At 38.0% G+C, this 14,307-nt stretch overlaps 1 protein-coding gene across 1 annotated transcript in view; it reads right to left on the reverse strand.

Annotated features, from left to right (window-relative positions):
* Positions 1 to 561: 561 nt before the first annotated feature.
* Positions 562 to 14,307, reverse strand: part of LOC146484367 (ubiquitin carboxyl-terminal hydrolase 7-like) — a 34,004-nt gene continuing 20,258 nt past the window's right edge. The window contains exons 23-42 of the mRNA XM_085104887.1: positions 13,650 to 13,710; positions 12,593 to 12,663; positions 12,176 to 12,239; positions 11,529 to 11,630; positions 11,378 to 11,435; positions 10,654 to 10,692; positions 10,441 to 10,533; positions 9,411 to 9,478; positions 8,989 to 9,045; positions 7,971 to 8,014; positions 7,487 to 7,543; positions 7,284 to 7,383; positions 6,760 to 6,827; positions 5,008 to 5,398; positions 3,794 to 3,862; positions 2,967 to 3,014; positions 2,408 to 2,479; positions 2,080 to 2,128; positions 1,543 to 1,590; positions 562 to 962 (exon numbers count right to left, since the gene is read on the reverse strand). Of these exons, the coding sequence (XP_084961013.1) occupies positions 856 to 962; positions 1,543 to 1,590; positions 2,080 to 2,128; positions 2,408 to 2,479; positions 2,967 to 3,014; positions 3,794 to 3,862; positions 5,008 to 5,398; positions 6,760 to 6,827; positions 7,284 to 7,383; positions 7,487 to 7,543; positions 7,971 to 8,014; positions 8,989 to 9,045; positions 9,411 to 9,478; positions 10,441 to 10,533; positions 10,654 to 10,692; positions 11,378 to 11,435; positions 11,529 to 11,630; positions 12,176 to 12,239; positions 12,593 to 12,663; positions 13,650 to 13,710 (1,666 nt within the window). The 3' untranslated portion in view covers positions 562 to 855. The remainder of the gene's footprint in view (positions 963 to 1,542; positions 1,591 to 2,079; positions 2,129 to 2,407; positions 2,480 to 2,966; positions 3,015 to 3,793; positions 3,863 to 5,007; positions 5,399 to 6,759; positions 6,828 to 7,283; positions 7,384 to 7,486; positions 7,544 to 7,970; positions 8,015 to 8,988; positions 9,046 to 9,410; positions 9,479 to 10,440; positions 10,534 to 10,653; positions 10,693 to 11,377; positions 11,436 to 11,528; positions 11,631 to 12,175; positions 12,240 to 12,592; positions 12,664 to 13,649; positions 13,711 to 14,307) is intronic.

Below are 14,307 nucleotides of genomic sequence, written 5' to 3' on the forward strand. Positions count from 1 at the left end.
AGACAAGACACTGAAACTCGAATGGTGTCAATATGCAAAAGGGTCGGAGAAGAGAACTGAAGTTTGGTCATGAAGACAGCTGATCGAGCGTCTACACTTCCTTATTACACATTAGTACCAGTTAATAATGAGTTTCGAATCCTTCTGTTTTTACATCACACATATATGACAGCAGCAAATGATATTGCTAAACACTTTCGGAAATGTAAAAAAAAAATTGAAGAAGAAAGGCTTAACAGACTTTAAAAGTATGGTGCGTGCAGTATAGACTGTTATAATCGGGTTACCGGAGTGAGAAGTCACATATCTGTAGACCTTACTTTATATTTTTAATCTCCAAATCATAATGCTGTGTTCCCTTGATAAACACCGAAATCTTGGCTCCCTTAGAGTTGCCGCTACAGGTCAGACGCTAGAATCAATATGTCAACAGGTTAAACAAAGCACAGATACGGGTGTTTTTCCTGTTTTATATTTCCGTGGATCTGCAATTCTCTATAAAGTAAACGTTGCGAGCCTTTCCCTTCTAACCATAAAGAAAGAGACGAGCAAAGGCACCCACGCGGTAAAGGAAATCATTTTAATTTATTTTTTCTCAGTAAGTTTGCACGGCAGATAACATTGCGACCACTTTACATATTAAGTACAAGTGCTTTAAAAGCATTGCTACTGGTTTGCCCAGAATTAACTAAAAACTGCCACGCAAAAAAGTCTTTACAAATGTACAAATTGTCTAACTGAACTCGTTCGCTGACCACTTTTCTCAATAATTAACTTATTCCCGCGAGTACAAAAAATTCTTACACTTAAAATACTCGAGTTTCTGTATTTGAGTAAAAGACGACCATGCGCCCTCTAGTTGTGAATTTTGATTGGTCGCTCCAGGAAGCTATACCGTGAGCGTTTGGGAGCCTTGTTTAGATGATCCAGTCCAAGCCATGGTTTGCTGATACTCTGTGCGCCTAACAGTTGAAAACAGACATCGGAAAACAGTTATGAGAAATTGGAATTGACTTAGCACTGCCGTTGATCATGATAACTATTAGTTAAGAGGAGTAAGACTGCACTATTTTAGCTCACGTAAAAATCAAGACTTGGAAAAACGTTTTCACTAGACAACTTTATGATGGTTGTCCCCCAAATGTAACAAGCTCATGACGTAGCCTCTCAAGATATCAAAATAAACAAAGTGTCTCGAATTTTCGGATGAACGTGATTCACCCAACTACAGGTAACTTTATACCATTTACCAGGCTAGTACTTTCCTCAAACAAACCAGTGGCTCAGCCAGCGGGCAGTCCAAAGTGACGATCTTGCGTATTATAAGACATCACCTCGCCCACCTTCCTTATTTCTCTGTCCCTACTTGGCCCATTAGTGCAGCTCACTCGGCACTTAAACCCAAACTGCACGAAGCTGTCTGTCAAGTGTTGACATTGCGCGACGGGTGGAAATTTACGCGAAAATATTCATAACCGCTTATTACATTCGCAGACCCGGTCTTACCAATAGTGTACACTCTACACTATAAAACCTACGTACCTGGTGTTTGGGGGAGAAAATCACTTATCGAGACAGGTTTTGCCTGATCTAGAGGACAAAGAACAACTCTTAAGTAATATAAATTAAAATAACTTGGTTAAGAAAGGAAAGAGAGTTGTAAATTTCAAGGTAAAAACGCAGAAAAAGAGCCGGATGTAAGTGGAGGCAAAAGGAAATAATCAATACAATAAAAAAACCTATTACAATGGAGTAAATACACTCAACAAGTGAACAAACAAAAAGATCAAGCATGCAAGCGCCATAAGCCAGTAAGTCATGTAACTCTCAATTGTCCAACTACAGGAGTGATGTCTGCTCACGTACAGAGGTAAGTGGAGTGTGCCAGTGCTGGAGAAAAATATACTCTAAACGAACTCTATACTGCTATATCTTATAGCTTTCTCTGATCTCTGATACTCTTTTCCCCTTCTCTGCTGTTGATAAAGAAGAGTTAGATACGTGTTGACTCTATGTTAAATAACTGTTATCTCTCATCTGAAAATCTTAAATGTAAGGAAACAAATGCAGTCCGATTACCTGCTGGAAAGTACATCGCACGTCCCATGTGAACGACTGCAAGTTTAACCTATCAAAGAATATAGAAGAGTTATGAATCAGTATGTCGATCTCTGGCTGTCCGTCTGCCTGTTTGTGAATCCTTTATAAACAAGAGTACTGCGGATTCAGAGCCTAGAAGGCGCAGAGGAATGAAGACATCTTTTATTTTTTCTAACTTTCAAAGCAACACAGATGACTGTTACTGCCCTTTTCGCAGAGACATCAGGTTCTTTCGGACTCTCAGCAGACCGTTTTGAACTACTTTAGTTTGAAAATCAGTACTGTCAGTTCCATCGCAGCAACTTACCTTTTCGAATTCCTTTTCTTGAATGTCTATCTTTTCCTTTATTCTTTCTCTTAACTTTACAATCGACTCTCCCTGGAAATAAAATCGTATTAAAGGCTACACCCGGTATATATCAAGAGTAGTTTAACAACTATTTTCTTAAACAATAACAACAACAACAAAACAAAACACCCCCCTGTGACAGTAATACGCTTGCATTGCTTATAAAGTTTCTGTGCGGCATAGATTTTTCGTGCGCTTTTAGCTTCCTGGGGCATTTTAAAAGAGCTTACGCTTGTACCTAACAACTTAGGCTCTTGTTATATCTTACGCGTGCTGAAAACGAGTTCAATAAACTATATTAGAAGTCTTAAACGATGATTATTGAATTAGTCTTTGAAATGTTTATTGAGTTTCTTTTTGTGCGTGCTAACAGGAACGCCCAGTTTGTAATCTATAAGTGTAACAGTTTTATTCAATTGACCCCTGCTTCAGTATGACTACTCAAAGGACTTGCTCATTGTTTGCTTATCAAACCAAGCCCGCTGAAGGAAAAATACCGAAAATCAATTGTACTTACATCTGTAATTCTGATCAAAAAGGGATTTCCAAATGTTTGATATATTTCCTGTGTGATAAAAAAAAAAGAAATAAATAAATTAGTAATAGTTTGGTTTAATACTAGTAGAAGGTCATTCAATGCCCGGTAGGTTCACATTAGTCACAGCCTCAAGTCTTAATGATTTTAAGAGTGGGGTCCGTGAGCTGAAACACTAGGGACTTTAAGATCTACAACGGCGACGTGCATGAAAACGCCGTTTAAAATTGCATCTTTGCGTCTTTCAAAGTTTTTGTTGAATATTCCAGTTCGTTCAACCAGTGCAAACTATCCGATTTATCTAGGAACTGAATTGGGAGGAATGGTGTTCAAACTAAGGAACAAAATCAAAATCCTCCGTTGTGTGCTTGCGTTTTCCTTAGCACTTGAGATTTGGTCATTTCACGTTGTAGATTGACAGAGAACGGCAAAGAAATGTACTAAACTTCAAAACGCACGTGCATAGCCATTGTTTTGCCAATTAAAATCCATTGTTTAGTGGCGTTGCCGCTGACGTTGCCGTCGTAGATCTTAAAGTCCCTACTAAGAACCTTCACGAACCTGCCCGAATCCGCGCATGTAAGCCTTATAGAGAGGGAATGCTTGTAATATGGTAAATGTAATAATAATAATAATAATAATAATAATAATAATAATAATAATAATAATAATAATAATAATAATAATAATAATAATAATAATAATAATAATAATCCAGTTGCGTCGAGTTCACAATAATTACTAAAAGCCAAACCAGAGTTGGCAGTAACCCAAGAAAATCTCAAGACACAACGCAACCAAATCTTTACCTTATTGAAATGTGCCACTGGGACTAAGATTTCATCTTTTCCAAGTTCTAATTCATCCTCTGGAATTTCCTAAAATGAGAGAGTTCATCACACATTAGGTCTGCGAATCAACAGGGTTCAGGAAAGGTCTTGATATACCGACAAAGAAATCACCAAAAATCAACGTTGGCGAAAAGGATGCAGTACAACGATTAAAATTTGGAAAATGTTCATTGGGGGGTGAGAAAAGTCTGACCGGGCTAAAAATACATTGTCATTGGTCATATCACCAGAAAAGGTTATCTTAACAGCATTCGCTTTTAATAGTGCCAAGGAAACACCCAGCACCAATGTTAATTCGTATTTCATTCACACTATTACAAGTTCAAACCATATTACTCGAAGGACACCACCTCTTGGACAATTCCGGCTATTCCGGTTTGGGAGTAATAATATCTTCTATTCGGAGCAAAATGAACGATTGCTATTCTGTTCTCCCCCAAAATGGAATAGGCTTCAATCTTGCAACAGGCCAAAAGAACGCACCTTGAGTTTTCTAGGTTTTGCAGTAAGACTGAAACAGCGGGTTGTGAGGCCCTGATTATTCTCACAACAAAATGATTTTTCGAATTAAAGAATGCATGGTTGTGAGTTTTTTCATTTGCTTAGCTCAAAAAATCAAAAACTATGTAGATCGACAACAAAAACTTGTGCAATGTGCATTGACTAAGTACAGCAAAAATAAAACTTAAGGCACGTTTGCCAAAGCTTGGCACTGGTCGCATATACTGTATCACTTTTAGTTAAAGCACTCAATGCCAGTATAAACTTAACACTGAACAAACTTTTAATACTTATGATAGAGATATCGTTTCAGTCAGTGACAGGCGTGGGAGAACTCGGATTTTCTTTTCCTAAGTGACAGGAGCCGAACCTATGACCTTCTGATTACTAGTTCGGATGCTCTACCACTGAGCTACAGGAGACTAGGTTCATGGAACACTGAAACATCCTGCATATTGGAACCTAGTTTAATGGCCTTAGCTCCCACGAGTCTCCTATAGTTCAGTGGTAGAGGATCCGAATCAGCAATCGGAAGGTGATAGGTTCAACTCCTGCTCAGAGAACTCGGATTTTCTTTTTTCCAAGTACGCCTGTGTCACTGACTGAAAGAAACCTCTGTCATTTATTCACCAGGCTTAAAACATAACGTCTTTTTTCTTTCAGAAACTTACTTCTATTCTAAAAACTCTTTGCGCCTGATTGGTGAGGTGCTCGAGAGGTACATCACTGCTGACAATGTTGAACACTTTACAACTAATAATCTCTAGAAGCCGAAGTTTTCCGGTGCCGTCAGCCTGTAAATCCACCTGGTCCCGAGCCTCGTTGAGCAGGTCCGACACTGTGCCATCTTTGTTTGGAAAAAGGGTGAGTTCTCTCTCTTCCTTGAACTGGTTGGCGACCCAAACACATTTGAATTGTCTCTTGTTTTCAAGTTGGTCAATAGGAATACTAAGCACTTGGTAGTACAGTTTCTTTGGTCCTCGTGGTTTGTAGTAAATCAACAGATCTCGCAGTGTTCCTTCGTATGTACACCGTAAAGCAGTTCCTGGGGCATCGCGATACCTGAAACAAGGATGAAATGTTGTCAATCGATCGTACATGATGGAAAAAAACTTGTAACAAACATAACAGTCATCACTCAGAGAATCAGAAACTGATTACATCGTACAATTTGAAAGGTTTTACGTACGCTTAGACAGCTCACCAGCTAGTTTTTAGGTATTACACACGAAAATAAAACTAAAAAATCTAAACATCGTAAATTTGCAGGTCAGAAAAACGTTAGAAAGTATCCTTTACCAAACGTGCAGTCAGGTTGTAAGAGATGTTTCGGTAGGGAAGTTAAGCGACGACGACGCAACGCCGGCGAAAACGCCAATTGAAAATACAAATTCATGTTATTTGAGCTATATCACGATTATCCCAAATCATCCAACTTGTAAAGCGTGGGAAAATTCCATGTTTCATCCAAAAACAAAATAGGTACGGCGTTCAAGACATTCACCGTCATGTGCTCACGTTCAAGCATCTGAATTTGGTAATTCACGTCGCTGTTTCGCAGAGGATGGCAGAAAATGTACGAAATTGTCTAACACACGTGCAGAACGATTGTTTTGCTCTGTAGACCATTTGTTTTGTGCGGTTTTTTTTGCTGTCTCTGTCGTAGTTGCAACAGTTCCCTGCAGTGGAAACACACGCTTGCGGCTCGTGTTCCATCGACAGTTTCTCGTTCATTCAACGAATGTCATAAAAAGCATTTTCAACTGGATTATAAACGTCGGTCTGTTTATGTGCTCAATAAGACTGAACATATAAAGGCAAACTTAGTACAACAGGACTTGCATCTCCAAATTATCCAAAGTGATTGGCCTAATTGTTTATAGAGAGATTTAGCATCGCGTATACGTGGAACGCAAACGGCAAAAATGACCACGTGATCACGATTTTCCCGCCATTTTTCGCGTTTGCCGGTTGCCGTTTCTACGTGAAAACAGGTTATTTCGCGTTTGCCGTCTACGTGAGAACTACGTAAGTATTTCTTCCTTTTTTTCTTATCCATATAAGTAAAGTAGTTAATTGTTGAAAACTAGTACCCCAATAATTTTTCCGGCAAGTCATACTAGGGCAATTTAAGTTTCATGTTTACATGTTTCATGTTTCATGTTTACTGAACTGAAAACTGAAAACTGAAACTGAAACTGATGTAAAATTCCTTCATAACTCACTCCTTGCCGCACTTTTCTTCATGAACTCACCACAGTGAGTCGCAAAACAGCTTCATCGAAACTAACAAAGTAAAGCTAAAGTCAAAAGATTCACGCTATTTTACGTGAAACGTGAAACGGCAAGGTGCCGTTTGCCGTTTCACGTAAACGCGATGCTAAATCTCTCTATCATTTCAAGAAAACTGGCCAATGACTTACGCTTGTCCCTTAAAAAACTGAAGCATCATGGGATCGACCTCCAGATGTGTTGATACAGCTTTGGCTACCTACACAAATGACAAAATGACAAATATTGTTCCACTGTTAAACCAATTTCATTCAAATATTATTCTAACGCCATTCTCATGTGAATGAAAATGACAAGCCAGTGAGTGTCCATCACTGAGGTACAAGACATCATCTTTCTTTCTTTACCGCCAGAAACCGCTTTGAACATTGCCGCTCCTAGCAGCATGTCGGACGGGTGTCACATGGTGACTCACTACGAGTCTCTCAGTAGCTGAGCAGTTAGAATACTCGAGCGGTATACCAAAGATCATGGGTTCGATTCCTGTTGGGGATGCAATAATTATTTATCTTTGTTCCATGCTGGTGACATGATGAACATCAAGAGAGGAACATTTAACCTTTTCAGTTAGCAAGGTTCAATTAACCATGTTCCATTCTTTATCAACAACTAACTTGTAAAACGGGTCCAGAAGGAAATAACAAAACAAACATACCTGCATGTAGTTCATTCTCAGCGAAAGATTAACAATGAATCCAGGGTCATTTACAACATTCTTGTCACAAAATAGAACTTCAACTCTGTTTTGAAGATCCCTGTCAATAGGAATAACAACAGCATGTATCAGCAGCCAGATAGAGCTAGGATTTCATCCACAGATTCACAACATAGAACCAAATGAAGAGGAAAATTGCCTACTTGAAATAATCCGAGACTGTTGGTAATTCGCTTGCGTTTAACAACTCTTGTTCGCATCTACATATCACAAGAAAAAATACAAATGAAAATTAACAAGTCAGACGGAACAGAAGCTTTCAAAGGGAGTGGCAATAACATCTTGAACAAAATGGCTAAACTTTGAATGGAAAGCCTATTTGGCGACAAAACGTGAATGATGTGCAGCCCTCTTGGCACATAAGAAATCAGTAAACATGACTGTAAAATACATTTACTGTTAAGCTTGTCTCAACTAAAACAATTCAAAATGTACAATGAGGCCACCTCCCCATGACCCCACACGCTATCGAATAGGAGAATATGGTTACAACACAGTGGTAATTCGCTTGCATATGGTTACAACACAGCGGAAGGTAATTTTGCTCTGTTCTGACGATTTAAACAATTCATTTTAAGTTTAAAAGAACCAAGATGCACATAAATATATGTAACAACTAGAACAAACCTCTGAAAACAAATTATGTCTCCATCCATGAGCTCTTCAACACCCTGTTGAGTAACAACATGAGATTTGTTGGGACTTCAATAGCAGTCATTGCTGATAACTTACATAGAACAACTAACACAAGTTACACAAAATATTGAGCACTTGTTCAGTGTAAGCGTAGAGGTAATGGGACTCTGAGATGTAAAAATGTCAGGCATTCTTTTTAATTGAACTCTCAGCTCGCACTTCACTCACACTAAAACTACAAAATTAAACTTGTCAGGCCGAGTTACAGTCGAGTCGAACTAGAAGACATTCCCAGAAGGCACGGTTGACGGGAGGAATTCTTTACCCTGTCATATTCCTTACTTGGCTCTGTTCTTCCAAGTACAACTAGAACTATAATCCCAGTCTTGTTGACTACCAACAAAACTACATGACATGATTTGCCGAAACTTATGCTGTGTTGCAATCATGTTTGCGGTTCAGCGTCAGAGAGTACAAGATGGTGCTTTCAACGCCTACAATATAAACATTGAACTTGGGTCACAAAAACATTACCAAGGTTACTGTACACTAAGTAACAATTACATTAACATCCTAAAATTGGCTTCACAACAACAGTTCTGAGAGAATTTGCAATATTGTTACCCTTTACTGAAGAGGTACAAAAGGGCAGAGCACAACAAAAATTCAGGGTTTGTTTACATGGAGGGACCGGGCTACCCTGGACAGGTCAACTTTTCATACACTTCTTTACAAAACATTTACATGTTCAACTGGGTCACCAGCTTATCTGGGCCACCCTGTAGTCTGGGTCACCTGCCTACATATTTAAATACCTTTGTCCCAAGCGCTCAACGAGCTCATCTAGGGTGCCTACACGTAGACTCTAGACTCTACTCTCCACTTTAGACTATGTTTTTAGCTGTGTTGTAACTTAAATGTGAGCAAAATGTGGTCACAATTTCAACTTCCTCTTCTTTGCCACCTCTTCGGAAATGGAATCATAACCGTACGCAGCAAAATCACTCACCCTTTCAAGGGAGACATTTAAGTCCTTTATTTGTTCCACATAAGTCATTTTCACTTCCTTAAAAAAATAAAAAATATATAGAATATATATGCATGTAACCATTTTGACAATCTTTGACAAAAAGGATATAACGTGATATGCTGGACTGATCTATTTGTTCCTATCCTAACACTGTACGCACGACACTAGTCAAACATCGCACCTGGGGCCAATTTTATGAAACGCTTACACTTGTAACAAACAAGTTGGGCCCTAGTGATCACACGCACATGAAGCACATTAAAATATAACGAAACAAAGGAACAACATTCTTAAAATTGAAAATCTTAACTTACAACAAAATTCCCTAGAATAAATGACAGACAGTAATGCATTACATATTTCCCTGGGTTATGCTATAAATACAAGCAATCCTTGCTCACCTCAAACATAGCCATTGGAGTTCCCTGTGGCAAGCCTGCTCGCTCACACAGCATGGGAATCAGGTCGACTGAAAACAGAAAAGTAAAAACAATAAATAAATAAATAAATAAATAAATAAATAAATAAATAAATAAATAAATAAATAAATAAATAAATAAATAAATAAATAAATAAATAAATAAATAAACAAAGAACAGTCCAGGAATCAAGCTCAAGATGGTTAATGGTTGAACAAGAACAAAAGTTAAGTACAGTAATGTACTGTTTGGATGTCCCTGGATAGTTTAGTTTTCCTAATAAACGAGTAGTCGGAGATCACAAATGCATGTGCTCATCTGAACAAATTGCATGGAATGCTTCTGGTGTGGCTAAGAAGTTCTTTAAACAATCTGAATGATTTCCAAGTCGGCATGATTTATTTCACTATCTTTATTTCATGTAGCCAGTACCCCTGTAACAATGGCCAATCAGATCACAGTAGGATACCAACAGTGATTGGGTTTTAACTGTTGTTTTCTGTCTACTAGTGATTAGTTCAATCGGCTTTGGTTGAAATTCATTGTTATTGTCCTGCAATCTGATTGGCCAGTTTTGTTTAAGTGATCCTGGTAACAGTAGTTGTAATATATTACACTGTATTTGTGTGTTACATTGTACATGCCTCTTGTAGACTCTGGGGTAAATAAAGTTTGTTTGTTCAGATATTATCTCTCTTAATACCAGTCCTGACCAAGACACCTGTTGGGTACTTGGTAAGTTGGTGATCCCAACCACGAAGCATTTGCAAGGAAGGGGTTGCTGGGGATGGGGCCTCTCTCAATTGACTATGTTCCATTGCGGAGATTTTGTAAACACAAACTGACCCCTCCATTGGGCATTTGTGACTAATGACACATTCCCCTGGAGGAGGAGTAGGGGGGGGGGGGGACATAGTTACCCTGGAAATGACAAACCGAAAAGAAGAAATGAAAGAGTGAATGATAACAACAATAACAATAATGACGATGATAAGAAAGATGCTGAACTCACCAAACTTTGTAGAAAGTTGAGTGTACAGATGACCCACACAAGCTAATGTCTTCTGTTTTGGGTCATAATGTTTGAAGAATAACAATACATCATCTGTGGGAGAAAACCAGACAGATGAGGACAAAAAATAAGCATAGTGTATTATTAGTAATGTAACTAATTTATGAATTTTCCTAATTTTTTTAAGGGTTATGATTTTAAACAAAAACTCACTTGTCTTGTCAAAGATTGGCAGTGAAACTTTCCCATCCTCTGTGAGAAGGAAAAAAGAACAGAAGTTGGTTTAAATCATCTACAGCAAAGTAAAGTAAGCAAAGCTAGGAGAAGTGGTGGCTTTGTTGCTCAGTTTGTAGGTAACAGTGCAAGGGGCACAGAGATGTAGTTTTGACCAAAGGTCACATTAATGTTCAGATTATTTGTAGAAAAAAACATTAGTGAATAGCAGAGTTTGAAAATCACTAAAAGAAATGTCCGTCACGGACTAACATTTTCAGTTCTTTTCCTTATCTAGGGCTGAGACGCAAGGTCCAAATAAAATTATTTAAATTTTTGGGGTGCCAATAATAATTACAAATTTCCCATTTCTCAAATCTCTATAAACAACAGCGTTTATGCCACAAATTGCTTTTTTGTTTTGGACCGCACATTTAGGGTGCTCACATTAGGAACAGACTTTCACTTCTTCAATACATTTCTAGCAGCAGTAACTCTTTTAAGGACCTCTGAGTGTGGTCAGTGCACAGAACTCTTCTCTCCTTTTTTCATGTCATGACATTCTTTTCCCCAGGCACTGCCTTTCTATCACCTGTCAGAATCAGAATGATTGCAACAGACTACTGCACAAGTGATTACTTACTTCTTTTAAACACAGAATAGAAAAAGGGTAAGGAAGTGACCTAAAATTATTAACATGTATGTAGTATGTCAAACCTCTTACCAGGATCAACTGTCTCCATGAACAGAAACCACTGAGAGCCCTCAACAATCTGACCCAACTGACAAGAGAAATAAAAAAAAAAAATTAACACTTACAATAATTTCCTAGTTGACTGTCTCACTGTTGAAGAAGAATATCAAGTCCAAGGTACCGTTTTGTCCATGTTTCCTTCAGTGTCTAATAAGCTGGGTCTTGTTGTTCCATTGCTTCTTGGCTGAAGTGGCCATGGTCTAATTTGATTTACTGGATACCCCTGCATCAACAAAGTACAAAAATTAATTATTAAAAACTTGTTTTGTAATGTAGTGTTTTCAGATGTATAGTGCACCATGTTTGCCATTCAAATGTCAAACCTCTGTCTTAGGAACAGTAGCCTTTACTGATAAACTTTTTGCACCACTTTTGGTGTGCTTGTGCAAATTTTTATGTGCAATTGTTCTTATATGTAGTAGTCATGCAATGTTGCATTCAAAAATAAACCCAGTGCAATAAATCCTAGGCCTGTCCAGCTTTTCAAGCACTTGGTTTTTAAAACGTTATTGCCAATTGCCATTGATAAGCCAGAACAGCATTGTATGTGTCTTTCTCCACTGAGCCGGAATAGCAAACACTAGATTGTTCACTACGCATCTAAGGGGTACACAGCATGAGCATGCATAAGTGACTCAGACACATACTTCCTCCATTTCATGAGAATGGTGCTTAGCTTACACAGGCCAGCTGGAGCTCTGGTGTTATTTGCAATTCAGAAAAGGCAAAGCAAGTACATGGCATAATAAAAAAGCACAGTTCCCTTACCAAACCTTCTGCCAGGATTTCCAACACTTCATGCAGTTTCTTTGATTTAAGAACTTTGAAACTTCTACAATAAACAAACAAACAAACAAACAAATCAATCAATCAATCAATCAATCGATCAATCAATCAATCAATCAACAGACAGTCAGGAATTTGCAGCATAAATGGTGGACTTTTCTCTGCATCTTTATTTTTGTCATCGATAGTTACCGATATTTTTATCCAGCAATGACAAAATCTGGGACGGTTGGGAAACAATGAAATTTCTGATCATCTGAGATTTTCCTGATATGCAAAAAACCAGGCTTACTTGTAAGGAGTTATAAATGTGTTCTATTTTTTAGTAATAAATGGCACCAGATTACTATTTCCAACAAAGATAAGAGAAATCACTCCCGTCATCAGTTAGAAACTAACTTTGGCCTTGTTTTCTCCGTGTCAAAGAGATCAGGTCCCTGGTGTCCAGCAAACTGGTCTTCAGTCACCACCTGAAATACCAAAACCAAGCCTATGAATTTCACTCCTAGCTTTCACTTAACTTAAAAACACTTAATTTACAGCCTAAAAGTGATACTAGTCATCATCATAATCATCTTCATGATGATCACCATCCCACATCCAACACAACACCAGCTTTGACCACATATTACATCCAGACATAAGTTTCTAATCCAAGGAAATATTATTTTGTAAATGAATAAAAATCAGACTTGAGTTTTATGTTTTGTCTTACCAAAATGGCGACTTAGTTGGACACAATCATGTCCTTTCAAGAAAAGAATATTATGTCCTGCTAATTTCTCCAGACTTCTACTTAAAGAATGTGTGGTAAACAGTTAGGAGAGTTGACACTTATTTCTCAACTAGGATTTATGTTTCAAGTTAGTCGACGCTTGGGATTGCCAAGCAAAAATGTTCCCAAAACTTTCAGAAGAGAGAGACAACACTTTAGAAAATGTTAGGTTTTATAAGCACTTGTCATAATTCATTGTAATGTCAAGTTTAAATTGATACAAGAAACCACTTTCACAGAAGGATAGAAGTCTCAAGATAGATCTCCTGGCAAGGTTTGCGCCTATGCATAGGCAAAGCAAAGGTTTGAAAAGTCACACAAGAATGGTTGACGTGACTTACACTGGGCCATTTTCATTGACCAATCAGATTGGAGAACATGATCGATTTTACCAGATGTTTTCTCTGAAGACAAATATGTCCCATGAAAACCATGCAAAACTTTTGCAACCCCCCCCCCCCCCCCCCCATAAATGGCATAGTCATTAATAGATTAAGTGTTGTTGACGTTCTGGATGGAATATAGGCAAATTCTGCATTTTGTGACTCTGTAAATTCACTAGTGAGGAAGACTCTGATGAATAGGAAGACTGACAAAGATGTTTCTACACAGGAGTGAAAAAAAGTGCCACAGCGGAAGGGTTAAAGCAAGAGGTTAATGAATCAACATGAATCAACTTACATCTACAGTCATGTACAAGTGTGCCTCTTGTCTTTCTTTTCTTCTCTGTGCTTCAAGTCTCCTTCAAAGCAACCCACCAACACATTAATTAAAAACAGCAATAACCAAAACAAGATGTGAAACAATCACAATACTCCATGCTTAATGAGGCTCAGTGATTTTTGAAGTCTTAGAAATGAAAAGCACTGACAATGCCAGAAAAATTAATACCTCTCCTGAACTACATGTCTAATTCTGAAAATATACTGACTGTAAGTGACATCCCTGCCTTGCTATCACTTACAGACACTTCTTAATAAAGGGAGTGCACTGAGGACTGCTACGTACAGTGGTACATTGTGTCAGCAATGCAACAGTCTGTGATGGCAGGGACACTACACTTTATTTGAACTGTTCCAATGACTGCAATAAATTTATTACAAGACCCACAACATGTTCAAATTTCTCCAATCAACTTAGAGGATACCACATATTTGAGTTTATAAAGACAAAAACAATAATGCACATAACACCACTGTCAATCACAATAATAATATAATGATAACTAACAAACATTTGGAAAAAAAAAGCAATGTGCAGAAAAAGGGCACTGAAATCTGTTAATCAATATTCTCATATTGACCATCCACAACTTACAAAACTTTAGTGGTTGAGTTTT

The sequence above is a fragment of the Pavona decussata genome, unplaced genomic scaffold, assembly GCF_977016875.1.
Source record: "Pavona decussata unplaced genomic scaffold, jaPavDecu1.1 SCAFFOLD_34, whole genome shotgun sequence".
NCBI classification, from domain to species: Eukaryota; Metazoa; Cnidaria; class Anthozoa; order Scleractinia; family Agariciidae; genus Pavona; species Pavona decussata.